The 15,543-nt window shown below is 40.5% G+C and overlaps 1 protein-coding gene across 2 annotated transcripts in view; it reads right to left on the reverse strand.

Moving 5' to 3' along the window:
* The window catches only part of BLTP3A (bridge-like lipid transfer protein family member 3A), a 70,854-nt gene that overhangs the window by 23,216 nt on the left and 32,095 nt on the right, over positions 1–15,543 (reverse strand). For both annotated transcript variants that reach the window (XM_014846273.3, XM_014846274.3), the window contains exons 2-8: positions 13,476–13,638; positions 13,336–13,374; positions 12,546–12,637; positions 3,877–4,066; positions 3,421–3,561; positions 2,836–3,006; positions 1,942–2,134 (exon numbers count right to left, since the gene is read on the reverse strand). In XM_014846273.3, coding sequence (XP_014701759.1) covers positions 1,942–2,134; positions 2,836–3,006; positions 3,421–3,561; positions 3,877–4,066; positions 12,546–12,637; positions 13,336–13,374; positions 13,476–13,638 — 989 coding nt within the window. The remainder of the gene's footprint in view (positions 1–1,941; positions 2,135–2,835; positions 3,007–3,420; positions 3,562–3,876; positions 4,067–12,545; positions 12,638–13,335; positions 13,375–13,475; positions 13,639–15,543) is intronic.

A 15,543-nucleotide genomic window follows, 5' to 3' on the forward strand; every position in this document is an offset into this window, starting at 1 on the left:
CTTGAAATGCGGCTGGTGCAAATGGGGATCTGAATTTTTCATTTTATCTCATTCTAACAGACACGTGTAGCTACTGGCTACCATACTGAACACAAAGTTCTACAGCAATGCTATCCAGTAGAAACATAATGTGAGCCACATTGTATTTTTAAATTTTCTAGCAGCCACATGAAAAAAAGTTTTTTAAAAAAGTGAAATTAATTTTAATACATATTATTTAAACCAATATACCCAAAATATTAACATTTCAACATGTAATCAATAAGAAAATAATTATCAAGGTATTCTACACACTTGTTTTGTACTATATCTTCGAAACCCCATGTGTATATTACACCTGCAGCCCATCTCAATTTGGATCAGCCAACATTTCAAGTGCCCAATAGTCATATGTGGCTAGTGGCTGCCATACTGGACACAACTCCAGAGAATCTTTGAGCCCTTTCTGTACCACCGAGTTCTCCTTTCCCTTTTCTCCCCAAATCCAAGGAGAAGAGTCAAAGTCACAGGAACTTCACAGAGTCATATACCACACCTAGGTATGGCAGGCTGGGAGTTATCCCCCTATCTAAAAATATCTCATCTAAAACATCCTTAAATTCCACCAATTTGATTAGTTTAATAAATAAATTAGTTTAGGCTCCATGGAAGGCTAGTCATTCACATCTTAGTGTGGATTACAGGACCCTGCCACATGAAGAGGACAGTGCTATATACCCCTCATCAAGCAAGAGGATGAAACTCTCAATTATGTAGTCTTAATAAAGAGTTCTGAAAAGATTAAAAACAAAACAAAACAAAAACACCAAAGCCTTTATAATAACACTTGGAAGAAATAACCAAACAAAATAATAGTTTTAGCAAAGAACTTCCAAAATAAGTGAGTAGCAAACCAATGAGTAATTTATTTCTTGTGGTGGCAAAAACAATCTTTATGCTCCTTTTGGGTCTCTTGGAGTTGGAGTAGAGAAGGGCTGAAGTCACTTCAAGACCAACGAACAGCGAAGCAAGACAGGTGATGCTGCTTGGTGCTCCAGCAAGAAAAGGTTGGTTCCCCCAAGGAAACTGAGTCTAGGTCTCATTAAGAGACAAACATAACCTTCAGAGAGGATAAGGCAGCAAGAAAAAAATCTACCCTGTGAAAGCATCAAAAACTAAGAGCTGGTGGCAAAGGGGAGTATAAAAAGACCACAGAGTACTGAAGGAACAGGCAGCAAAGTAATAATACTGAATATTCGCCTATAATTAAGGTCCACCAACTTCAGTATATTATCTCATTTGAGCCTGACAACGACCTATGAGGTAAAGGAGTAAGATATGATTTAACTCAAGTTCACAAATGAAGAAACTCCAAGAGGTTAAGTGATTTCCCCAAGGCTCTTGAAGGAGAGGAATGAGTCAATTACTTTTTCATTCTGAATAAATGTGTATATAATATTGTAGCTCCAATGAACATAAAAGCATGACAAGAACACAGCATAACCTCTCTGCTTGGGAAGAGAATATTTATACATAATAATAATTTGAATTGACTCAAAAATCTGAAAATTCTGAGATTTCCTATAGTTGAATTTACTTTTCTAAAAGCTTATACCAGTGGTCAGCACCTTCCAAGGGACTTTGGGGGAAAAAAAAAAAGGTATACACTGCTGGGGTCTACCCTGAAGATTCTGTTTTAGTGGGGTCTGCAGAGAGCCCCAGCATCGGTATTCTCTTATTACAGGGGGTTCTGCTGCACCCTAAATTAGGCTGAAGAGCACTGCCTTACACTAACAGAAAGAGAGCTGCCACTGGAGGGCTGAGGCCCAAGCAGTGCCTGTGATTAAGGGAAGCCAACCAAGTACACCACAGTGTCTTGAAAAGAGTCTTCCATCCCCAAGCTTTGCCCAGAGCTGAAAGCAGTGATGGACCACCCTGCCCAGACCCAGACCTCACAGGTACCTGGCTCTCGGGACTGGCTATCATCACAAATGTGCAGGTCCAGGCGGGAGATGAGGAGATGGTAGGAAGACTCTTTCACATCAAATTTTTCAAAGTACTGGCTGAGGCGGCTGCTGCTGCTGTTGCTGCTGCCCTGGCTGCCACCAAACGCCTGGGCCCAAGACTGCTGGGCACTAGGAGCAGGTGGGGTGATCTACACGTGACAGAGAGAAGAACAAGACATCCAGACCCAGAAAGGCTCCTTGCAGGCTTTCTTTAAGCTTTAGTTCAGCCTGAATAAAATCACAATTTAGCAAAATGCCCCTTCCCTCTCATAAGAGTTTGCCTAGTAGCTGACTTAGGTCTGTCCCACCTAAACAACCCAAACTCCAAAAACCCTAACTCTCATTAGTCTAGTAACTGTCAGCGTACGGTTCTGAGGTTTGACTTGCTCTCCAAGCTCTCGCCCCCCAGCACTTAGGTGACTGATGCTAAAACATCCCCTCCAGGAATTCTTCCTTAAACGCCCTCCTTCAGCCCAGAGAATTAGATGCCTCTTCTTAGTGCTCTCATGGCATAGTGTTTACCTCTATTACAGCACTTATCACATCGCATTGTAATAGCTTATTTATGTTTCATGGTTTAAGACAGTGAGATTCCAAGGACAAGAACAAGACGTTTATTCTACTTTTCCTTCCCAGTGGCTAGCACTGTATACCTAACACACTGGAGGCATCCAATGAACAGAATAAATGAATAAATCAGAGGCACAGGCAGAGCCTATGCACATCCAGAAGTAAATGGCAAATCCCCCAAATAAGCCTAAGAAAGTCTAGACTCCACCTATGTTGGTATGAATTAGGTGTGGCCTGCCATCTCCCCAGCCCCTCGAAAGGTATCTGTTCTGCCTCTAACCTGTACAGGTTCAGGGGCCAGGCTCTTTCTCTGCTGGGCTGACTTCTCCATGGCTTCACTCAGCGACTCTGCATACTTCATCATAGCCTTGAGCTGCGAGTCAGTCAGCACCCAGAGCAAGTCATCCAACAGGAACATCAGCTTGGAGGCTATCACATTGCAATCTTTGGTCTGAAGGAGCCACACAGAACACAGGGTTCAATATCTGGTATGATTCCAACTCCTCAAAGTGACTATCAATTTCAGAGATGGCTTTTAAACCCCCAGTGTGTGAAAGAAAAGCATCAAGCACTTCGGAGAGACAATTTCTTACAAAACTACTAAAGTTTTCTGTGATTAACAAGAAGTAGCAATAGTCAACTGCCAGGTGCCTATGTCAGTGTCCCTACATATGGGTAAAAGTTGTGGTTTCCAAAACTGAGATGACAGGGTGGTGGAAATGTTCTCTCATTGGTGCATACTGTGCAACACTAAATTGCAGCCCCTCCTCTTTCAATAACATTCAAAAAACAGGGAACATCAACTCCCAGGCTGTCTAGGAGAACACAAGAGGGAAGTTTTCACGAGGACAGAGAACACACTCACTCTTCTCTTGAGGGCTATTTGGATCCTGCCTTGGTTGGTAATAAGCCTCAGTGGAGTGGTGACCGGGTCCTGATCACCATTGTCTGTTGCATCTGCCTCAATTCGAAGTGTTTGCCAAGTTATTTCCTTGAATGTTAAAACCTGGAAGGAGAAAAGTAAAATCCCTTAATTCTGTGGATGAAATTAACCAAGAGACAGGAAGGTGCAAGGGGAAAAGACTAGAAGGCAGAGACTCCCACCATTCTTGGTTGGGATCCTACCAAGAGAAGGCAGTGGATCAGAGATCCATAACTGAGGAAAGAATGTAGCAGTAACACTGGACACAAGGGATTCTTGGGTTCCCCGGAATGGGGGAGCACTTGAGGAAATTGCCAAAGCAGGAATAACATCCTTTAAGAATAGTCCTACTTTGAATCCCCTCAATTTCTCCTCCTCTTGCAATGCTAGGGATGTCACCTCTCCTCGGTGAGGGTCGGTGATGCGGGTGAGGCGGAGGTCACTCTGCTGCCAATTGGGATTGACACTGTAGCCCTGGAGCTGCCACAATTCAAAAGAAGCGTGGAAAGCCTTGGAGTGAATCTTGATCGTGATGGAATTGACGACGATGAACATCCCCTCCACCACCTTCTCGGCAAAGCCATACTCACTACAACAAAGGAGGCAGACCAGCGTTCAGAATCACGTGAGACTTCACGCACACTCCTTCTACTGGAAGACAGCAGACCAGAATATTAGCAGTGCCAGTCCTTGGGTGCTAGAACTGTGGATTCGTTTTTTTTCTTTATTTCTTTTCTTCCATTTCTACTTTCCTATATTTTTTAAATTTCTAAAAATTTTTATGATGATTTAGTACTCTTTTTAATGGGACTTTTTTTTTTTAAGAATGGAGTAAAAGAAAAAGAGTTGAACCTGGAAACAATCTCCCTCCTATTAGAAAGAATAGATTGAAAAGTCTCTTTATTGTCCATAAACTACTTAAATGAATACTTAAATACTGGCTGTGAGGGGAGGTATAACTACAGAAAGGAGACACTAGGTTCATATAAAATCTTCAAAGACAGAGCACACTCCGCAAAAGTAGTGGAAAGAGGAAAGCAGTACAGCCAGGTGAGCAAGGGGTTTAATCCTGTGAACGCTGGTCACGAGCAGTGCCACCTTTACCCTGTCAAATATATCCCAAAGAGCACAGCCGTACTTCCACAGCGAGAGGTCAGAAACGGCAGGGGCAGGAATGAGGGCCATCTTAAAGTCTTTCTGGATGTGGAAAACACAGACATTCTTGACATGAAGGTGAAATCAGTTCTCATTACAAGAGATAAAATGGAGGTCTGGAAATTACAAAATGAAAAAAATATATCTATATTTGCAATTTATATCACAAAGGGCTAATATCTCAAATGTATAAAGAGCTTCAAAAAACTGAAAAGAAAAAGGCCAAGAGCCCAACAAAAATAGGGCAAAGTATGGACAGTTCACAGAAAAATAAAATGCAGATAGACATCAAACATAAAATGATGTTCAACCTCACTCATAAATCAAAACTACACTGAGAGACAATTTATGACAAAGGTGACAGTGCAGTAGGGAAAAGATCATCTTTTGTTTCTTTTTTTTTTTTAAAGGGCAATGTTTACAATTATTTTTTTCTTTTTTTTGAGGAAGATTAGCCCTGAGCTAACTGCTGCCAATCCTCCTCTTTTCGCTGAGGAAGACTGGCTCTGGGCTAACATCCATGCCCATCTTCCCCTACTTTATACGTGGAATGCCTACCACTGCATGGCTTTTGCCAAGCAGTGCCACGTCCGCACCCAGGATCCGAACTGGCGAACCCCAGGCCACCGAGAAGCAGAATGTGCGTACTTAACTGCTGTGTGCCACCGGGCCAGCCCCAAGATCGTCTTTTCAACAATGGTGCATGGTCAATTTGAGGATATCCATAAGGAGAAAAAATAATATTGACCCCTATCTTACATTAAAACAAAAAAAATCAGTGTCAAGATTGACTATAGATATAAACGTGAAAGGCCAAAAAATAAAGCTTTTAGGGGCCGTCCCTGTGGCTGAGTGGTTAAGTCCACACACTCTGCTTTGGTGGGCCAGGGTTTTGCCAGTTTGGATCCTGGGCACAGACCTGGCACCACTCATCGAGGCATGCTGAGGCAGCGTCCCACATAGCACAACTAGAATGACATGCAACTAGAATATACAACTAGGTACTGGGGAGCTTTGGGGAAAAGAAGAGGAAAGAAAGAAGAAGAAAAAAATGATTGGCAACAGATGTCAGCTCAGGTGCCAATCTTAAAAAAAATAAAATAAAATAAAAATTAAAGCTTTTAGAAGAAAACATAGGAAAATATCTTCATACCTTAGGATAGAAAAAGACTCCTTAAACAAGATACAAAAAGTGCTAACTATAAAGGGAAAAATAGATATACTGGACTACATTAGAATTAATAATTTCTGTTCAATAAAAAAAACATTAAGGGGAATAGTTAACCTACGGAGTAGAAGATATTTGTAATACACATATGTAACAAAGGACTTGTTTCCAGAATATATAAAAAACTTCTACAAATTAAGAAGAAAAAGACAAAACAATCCAAAAGATAAATGGGCAAAACACTTACATCAATGCTTTATGAAAGAGGATATCCAAAATTTCAATAAACCAATCATCAAGAAAATGCAAATTAAAATCATAATGTGATACATACCTAACAGATGGCTAAAATAAAAATATAGACAATTCTAAGTGTCAGCAACTGGAATTCATGTATTGCTAGTGGGAAAAGTAGTACAAGTGCTCTAGAACCTGTCTAGCAGTATCTCTACTACAGCAGAACATATGCTCAGCCTATGACCCTGCAACTCTATGGCCAGGTATATATAGAACAGAAATGTGTACATATGTTACAAGATATGTACAAGAATGTTCATAGCAGCACTCTTGTTTCTTCTTACATATTTTTAATGTACATACAGAAAAATTCATTCTTTGTGGTGTACAGGTCTAGGGTTTTGACAAATGCATAGTCATATATCAACCACCACTGTAATGATGGAGAACAGTTCCACATAGCAACAGTATACCTACCTAATAGCCAGAAACTGGAAAGAAACCAAATGTCCGTCTACAACAGAATGGATAGACTGTGGTGTGTGATGGAATAATACATGGTAACAAGAATGAATGAAGTACAAATACATGAGGCAACACAGATGACTCTCACAAACATCATACTGAGCTAAAGCGGCTGGACACAAACGACAACATACTATATGATTACATTTATATAATTTTAAAAATAGGGAAAACTAACGTATGGTGTAAAAAGCAGGATAAAAGTTATCCTTGGGGGTGGGTATGACTAGAAAGGGCACAGAGGCTTCTGGGATTCTGGAAGTAGTCTGCTGCTTTTTTTTTTCCCCCAAGATTTTATTTTTTTTACCTTTTTCTCTCCAAAGCCCCCCAGTACATAGTTGTATATTTTTAGTTGTGGGTCCTTCTAGTTGTGGCGTGTCGGACACTGCCTCAACATGGCTTGATGAGCGGTGCCATGTCCGCGCCCGGGATCCAAATCGGTGAAACCCTGGGCCGCCGAAGTGGAGCGCGTGAACTTAACCACTCGGCCACGGGGCCGGCCCCATGTAGTCTGCTTCTTGATGTGTTAACTTTGTAAAGAATCACTGAGTTATACACTTAGGATTCATGCACTTCAATATAACGTACAAAAAAACCACACTGAAATTCTATATGTCATCTATTAGATTAGGCAAAAATCCTGAAGTTTGATAATATTCTCTATTAGCAAGGGCTTTGGGAAAACAAGATCTCTTACACATTGCTGATAGAAACACAAAATTATAAAATCCTATGGAAGAGAATTTAGCAATGTCTATCAAAACTATATACGCATTTGCCCTTTGCATGTCCCAATTCTAGGAATCTACCCTAAAATATGCTAGCAACAAAAGTGGAAACAACCCAAATGACCATCAACTGATGAATTGAAAAATAAAATGTGATATATCCATACAGCAGAATATTACTCAGCCATAAAAACATAACGGTACTGGGGCCAGCCCGGTGGCGCAGCGGTTAAGTTCACATGTTCTGCTTCTCAGTGGCCCGGGATTCCCTGGTTCGGATCCCGAGTGCAGACATGGCACTGCTTAGCAAAAGCCATGCTGTGGTAGGCGTCCCATATATAAAGAAGAGGAAGATGGGCATGGATGTTAGCTCAGACCCAGTCTTCCTCAGCAAAAAGAGGAGGGTTGGCAGCAGTTAGCTCAGGGCTAATCTTCCTCCAAATAAATAAATTAATTAAAATATGCTGGAAAAATATTAAGTGACTTATGAACAAGGTCATTTATTCCTGCATTATTTATAACAGCAAAAACTTGGAAATAATTCAAATATCCATCAATAGACAACTGGCTATATAAACTATGATGCCTCCATAAAATATTCTGAGTATTCTGCAGGTGCAAAAAGGAATAAGGTCTATCACTCTATATGCTTCTATGGAGAGATCTCCAGGATATACTTTTAAAAGAAAAAAGCAAGGGGAAAAGTGCTTACGGTATGCTACATTTTGTGTAAGAAAAGGAATAGGGACAACACAAACATACATACATATAACATACCTTGTTTTATAGTTTTAACTTTGGAACTAAGTAATTTTACATAGTTCAAAAGTCAATTAAAAATAACTTAAAAGTTAAAAACAAACTGATATAAAACTCCTAGAAGATAACATAAGAGAAAACCTAGATGGCCTTGGATATAGCAATGACTTTTTAGATACAACACCAAAGGCATAATCCCTAAAAGAAATAATGGATAAGCTGGACTTCATTAAAATTAAAAACTTCTGCTCTGTGAGAAACAGTGTCAAGAGAATGAGAAGACAAGCCACAGACTGGGAGGATATATTTGCAAAAGACACATCTAATAAAAGACTGTTATCCAAAATATACAAAGAACTCTTAAAACTCAACCATATGAAAACAAACAACTCAATTTTAAAAATGGGCCAAAGACCTTAACAGATGCCTCATCAAAGAAGATATACAAATGGCAAACAAGCATATGAAAAAATGCTCTACATCATATGTCATCAGGGAAACGTAAATTAAAACAACGAGATTCCACTACATACCTATTAGAACAGCCCAAATCCAAAACACTGACAATACCAAATGCTGGCAAGGATGTGGAGCAGCAGGAACTCTCATTCATTGCTGGTGGGAATGCAAAATGGTGCAGCTACTTTGGAAGACAGTTTGGCAGTTTCTTCCAAAATTATACATACTTTACCATATGATCCAGCAATCACACTCCTTTGTATTGACTCAAAGGAGCTGAAAACATGTCCACACAAAAACCTGCACGTGGACATTTATAGCAGCTTTATTCATACTTGCCAAAATTTAGAAGCAACCAAGATGTCCCTCAGCAGGTGAACAAATAAACAAACTGTGGTACCTCCAGACAATGGAATATTATTCAGCAATAAAATGAAATGAGCTATTAGAGTCATGAAAAGACATGGAGGAATCTTAAATACATATTACTAAGTGAAAGAAGCCAATCTAAAAAAAGATAGAGTCACACTGTATGATTCCAACTGTATGACATTTTGGAAAATGAAGAACTATGGAGACAGTAAAAAGACCACTGGTTGCCAGGGATTGGGGGAGAGAGATGAACAGGCGGAGCACAGAGGGTTTTTAGGGCAGTGAAAATACACAGTATGATAACATGATGGTGGATATGTGTCATTCATTATACATTTGTCCAAACCCATAGAATGTCCCACCAAGAGTGAACCATAATGTAAACTATGGACTTTGGGTGATTACGATGTCTCAATGTAGGTTCATCTATAGCAACAAATGTACCACTCTGGTGGGGGATGTCGATAATAATGGAGGCTATACATGTGTGAGGGCAAAGGATATAGGGAAAACCTCTATACTTTCCTCTCTATATTACTGTGAACCGAAAACTGCTCTAAAAACAAAGTGTCTTAAAAAAAAAAAAAACGAAACAGGGACCGGCCCATGGCCTAGTGGCTAAGTTTGCACACTCCACTTTGGCAGCCCACGGTTTCGCCAGTTCAGATCCTGGGCGCAGACATGGCACCGCTCATCAAGCCATGCTGAGGTGGCTTCCCAAATGCCACAACTAGAGGGACCCACAACTAAAAATATGCAACTCTGTACCGCGGGGCTTTGGGGAGAAAAAGGAAAAATGAAATCTTTAGGAAAAAAAAAACAAACAAATGAAACTTTCTGTATGTCAAATTGGTGCCCAACCATATAAAGAATGATTTCAAGTGACTTTAAAACACAGTATGCATAGAGAAATCTACTGCATTCAGTAGTCTTATTAATAGTTATAATATTGGTTTTGCTATTTTTTGAAACTAGCAAAAAAGTAAATCATTCATTATATTATTGTTGTTAGGAAAATATTAAAATCTAAAAAATTAACTCAAAATCCTCTTTTTTTAATTTGAATTGAGAAATATCAGGATATTGTCATTTATTTTTCTTTCTTTTTTTTTTTTTTGAGGAAGATTAGCCCTGAGCTAACTGCTGCCAATCCTCCTCTTTTTGCTGAGGAAGACTGGCCCCGAGCTAACATCTGTGCCCATCTTCCTCTACTTTATATGTGGGATGCCTACCACAGTGTGGCCTGCCAAGCAGTGCCATGTCCACACCCAGCATCCAAACCAGCGAATCCTGGGCTTCCGAAGCGGAACGTGCACACTTAACCGCTGCGCCACTGGGCCAGCCCCTACTTTTCTTTCTTAAAAGTAACTTTTCCCTAGAACCGAACACTAAAAAAGGCCTTAAAGCAATGACAACTCAATGAATACAATTTTGCCCAGACTGTTGTCTCTAAATAGCATTTCTCACTAAACAGAATCAGGGTTCCTGGGAGAAATGTCTGATTCCAGGTCTCAGGCAAGGATGTATAAGAGAAGCCTGAAACATCTTGTTCCATCTAAAAACAGGAAGATTACTGGAGTCTTGTCCGTAGGACACAGGCGGTAACTTTGAAAGGCTCTCACTGGCCAAAGATGAGGACATCCGAACATCAATAAGAATAATGATTATAAAGGTACGACAGAAAACAAACACATTTAAAAAGTAAACAAATGTAGGATGTAAAAAAATATAAATGTAAAAGCATGTAAAATAGTAAACCACCCTGGGAAAGTTAGACTGTTTCTTAAAAAAGTTAAGCCCTCACCTACCATACCACCCAACGATTCCATTCCTAGACATTCACCAGGAGAAATAAAAGCACATGCCACACAAAAACTTGTATATAAATGATTATAGCAGCATTATTCACAATAGCCAATAACTGGAAATAAAATATCCATTAACAAGTGAATGGATAAACAAGTTGTGATTTATCCACACAATAGAATAATACCCAGTAATAAAAGGAATGTACGGATACACTCAAGAACATGGATGAATCACAAAATAATTATGCTAAATAAAAGCAGACAAAAAACAGTACATATTACATGATTCCATTCATATAAAATCATAGGAAAGCAAACTAACAAATGTGACAGAAAGCCAATGTTTGTCTGGGGATGGGGTGCAGGGAAGGGAAGGAATACAAAGGAGAACAACGTATGAGAATAATGGATATGTTCATTATCTTGACGGTGTTGATGGTTTCATGGGTGCACGCATATGCCAAAACTTGTGAAACTGTATACTTTGTATATGTGCAGTGTATTTTATGTCAATTATACCTTAATAAAGCTGTCCAAAAAATTCATGGATTCAAAATGATAAGCCTCCTTCACCTTCTCCACCCCCGCAAAAAAATCTCTTTGGAGATTATTAGGCTGTCAACTCATAATTCTTAAATTTGATAAAGGTAAAGAATCCAGCATTTATCCTGAAATTCCTGGACGAACCGTATTTCAGGGACCCACTGGACAAACTGCATTTTGCATCCTAAAATGAAATAATCGATCTAGACAACTATCATCAGCGGTCCTTAAACCATGAGGTGAAAGGTAAATGAGGAACTTATTGTAATGGATAAATCATGCCAACATGGTCTGAATCCACTGATTATGTGCCTCCTGACATGTGAGGATAGGAAACACACTGTACCATTTATGAAGTATTCTTACCAAGAAAACAAAAATATTGAATCAAATCAAGCCTTTAAATCTAACTACCAGATTAAACAAGAAACATTTTAAATGACACCTTGAGGTCACAATCAGCCAAAATAAAAAATGTGGGAAATTCTTTAGAAAAAATAATCCAGTTTCTACAAAGAATAAATGGCATATTAAAAAGTATTGGGGGGCTGGCCTGGTGGTGTAGTGGTTAAGTTCACAAGCTCTGCTTTGACAGCCCAGGGTTCGCTGGTTGGATGCCAGGCATGGACCCATGCACCGTTTATCAAGTCATGCTATGGCAGGTGTCCCACACATAAAGTAGAGGAAGATGGGCATGGATGTTAGCTCAGGGCCAATCTTCTTCAGCAAAAAGAGGAGGACTGGCAGCAGATGTTAGCTCAGGGCTAATTTTCCTCAAAAACAAAACACAAAAACAAACAAAAAGTATGGGGTGGGGGATTGTTTAGAATTAAAGAGCTTTAAAAGGCATACCCCAAAATGTAATGTGTGGAGCTCTTTGGATCCACACTGTATTGTAAAAAAATATTTTAGAGATAGTTCAGGAAATCTGAATATGAAATAAGTATCAGACGATACTAAGAAATTCCTACTAATTCTATTGATTGTAATAATAGTATTGTGGGGGGTTTTTTCTTTCTTCACAATCCTTGTCTGTTACAAACACATGATATTTACACGTGGAATCATATGGTTTCTTGGAATTGCTTTCAAGTACTTCAGCACACACACACACAGTGATAGGAGAAAGGTGAGTAAAGAATGGAAAAATTATAATTGTTGAAGTGAGATCATGGGTGCATGGGGGTTCATTACAGTATTGTCTCTACTTTAGTGTATGTTTGAAAATTCCATAATAAAAGTTTTTATTTTTTAACTAAAAGGTAATCTGGACAAGTTAATATGTTGGAAATAATAGAGCCCAAAGCAACTAACCTCTGTCCTGAAGCGAGGGCAATGGGAGACTGTCCATTGGGGGGCCGAGGCTCCTCACACGTCTTCATCTCCAACTCTACCTTATCCAGACACTGAAATAAAAGCCATGGAGAGCTAAGCATCTGCACAAAAATCCACACAGCACAGACTGTGTCTTATTCATCTCTGTGCCCCAATGCCTAGTCAAGTGCTGAGCCCACAGTGGGCAGACAACAAATGTTTGTCAAATGAATGAATGAACAAACTGAACTGCAAGGAGAGGCCTCATCTTCCCCCCTCCATTTCCATTACCAGCAGAACTCCAGGACAAGCATGGGATTAGCTCATAGCAGGAAACTGAAACGTAAATCCAAGTTACAGAGATATTACTATTCCTGGGGATTCCAGTCTTTGGGATAAAGATATGCATCAATCAGTTCCTGAAGGGCTTTCAGCTGATAATCACCCAACAGTCAACATGAACTAAACTTCTAATGTTTCCTTTGTCAGGATTCCAAAGGAAATCTAAAGGTAGAACCTTGGAAGTGAAACTTGTTATAAAAAACAAAACAATAACTCAGGACTTCTGGGTCTTATGTCTCAATGCTAACTGCTGTACTGCACAGCAGTTCCAGAATAAGCCCAGACAACAGTCACTCTGTTTCAGAGAGAAGCTCACAAGCCAGACAGAAGCACCCACCACTCCCAAAAGGGACAGCCTATCAGGACTCCTCTCCACCTTCTCTCAGATCTTTTAAAGCCCTGCCCCAGCCATCCCATTTGAGTACTTGCAATCAAGAAAGGCCATTACCAAGCAAATTGGGTGTGTCTTCAACTTTGTCCACTGGATCTGAAAGAGAAGAGCAGAGACTCAGGACTGTGGGAGCCGCCCATCAAGAAAGCAGGCCTGCTGGCCAAAGAAAGCAACAGCACTCTAAGCCCCATTCTCACCCGGATGGAGGCCCTGTTGCAGTAGACCCGAGTGATGGCTAACCAGGTGGGCAGCTCCAGCACATTCTGTAGAACCTCTTCATCCAGCTCCAGGTTGGTCAGCTGACCCTCTCCTTTCAAGGTGCTCAAATTGATTTTGTCTGGGGAAAGATTCTTAGTGAACCTAAAAAGAGAGATGATAAGAAGCTATTATTTCCTTGGAAATCTGCTAAACGGGGGCCAATAACACTTCTCAATTTGGAGAAAAGAAAAAGTTAAAGAACAAATGTTGACTAGTGACCACAGTCTCTACGCCATGTAAGATGTTAGGTGAGACATCATTCTATTCATGATTGTGTCATCTGTCTACTCAAGAACCTACGATAGGGATTCCGGAGAAATGGCTATAGCAGTGGCCACCTAGCCTTTTGATGTTTCTGAATCCCCACATAAAAACACAGCAACTAGATAGCAACAGAAAAAGCCCATGAATAACAGTTAAAACAAAACCAGAAGATAAAGCATCCTCACAAACCTCCCTCATACAAGCAGGAGGGGAAAAAACATCAACAGCCACAAGACATGAGTACTATAAGCAGCCATGCAGATCACCCCAGAGGGATGCAAAAGGGCATCTGATGGGCCAGGGAGCAGGACTCTAAGACAACCAAGGACTACATGAAAAGCAATGTGTGTCAATTTGAGAATAGCTATTGAAGCTGGAGGGGTTTGTCTGCTGAAAGGGATCCTCAGTGAGGCTCAAAGGAACTTGAGCAGTCTAACACCAATAACTCATGGAACTAACCAAGGCTCCTTCCTAGGACAGGGCCCCCACACTGAGAAGAAACTGCTGGGAGAGGAATTCAAATTAAGCAAGATAGGGACAGCAGAAATGAAGAAAAGAGATGGCCCAAATAAAACTAGGGTAGGTTGAGGGGACAGACCAGACTATCTCAGAAAGCAAGCCATTATATATATATATATTTTTTTTTTTGAGGAAGATTAGCCCTGAGCTAACATCTGCTGTCAATCCTTCTCTTTTTGCTGAGGAAGACTGGCCCTGAGCTAACATCTATGCCCATCTTCCTCTACTTTATATGTGGGACGCCTACCACAGCATGGCTTAACAAGTGGTGCCATGTCTGCACCCGGGATCCGAACCAGCGAACCCCGGGCTGCCAAAGCAGAATGTGCACACTTAACCGCTGCGCCACGGGGCCAGCCCCAGCCATTATATTTTTTAACACTACTTGAAACAGAAGAAGGAGCTCCATGAAGTTAGAATATGAAACAGTAACAGGCTAATTATCGGCTTGTTAAGTAAGGTAAAATGAAACCCCAGACCCTTACACATACCTTTACTGGTGTGATAAAAGAATATACAGTCATCTATAGTCTTGCCAAAGACAGTGACCCTGAATCTCATCATGCTACTGGGCCCAACTGCTAATTTGCAGGAAATACAGAGGAGAGAGGAAAACTGCTGAACTGCACCATAACTGCGCAATTAGCAAAATCCAGACCATGGGAAACTATAGGTTCAAGTGGCCTGGATATAAAAAATTCACACAGGCCAGTCTTCTCACTATTCTGCACTCACTGACTCCAGCCTTTGCTCATGTGCTCTTGTGACTCACTCCCTTTCCTGGAGCATCCTCATCCTGATCTGCCATTCAAGGCCCAACTCAAGACTTCTCATTGAAGGTTTCTTTCCCTAACTGCTGCAACTCATGTTAAACTCTTTTCTTCTACATTCCTGGAATCTGTAACACACATTTAAGTCATAATCACAGAGGGTCTTACTCTAATTTTCCCATGTGTAACCACTCCTGCACAATTAGACGTTAAGCCCTTTGAGATCTGGGCTTAGTCTTAGCCATCCCTCCTAACCAAAATGGTTATCTGACAGAGGGCTGGGTCGACGGATCTCTTAACTAACTGCCCTGCTGGCTAACTACTCCCAGCTCCCTTCTCTCATCCTCTTGGCTGGATCACTTTAAGGCCACCTCCTCACAGCATAATCTTCTCTCCTGGATGACAAACTGTCTAGATGAATCTCATCTCTGTAATTCTCACTGTTGCTGCCTCT

This window comes from Equus asinus, chromosome 8 (genome assembly GCF_041296235.1).
Source record: "Equus asinus isolate D_3611 breed Donkey chromosome 8, EquAss-T2T_v2, whole genome shotgun sequence".
Lineage (NCBI taxonomy): Eukaryota > Metazoa > Chordata > Mammalia > Perissodactyla > Equidae > Equus > Equus asinus.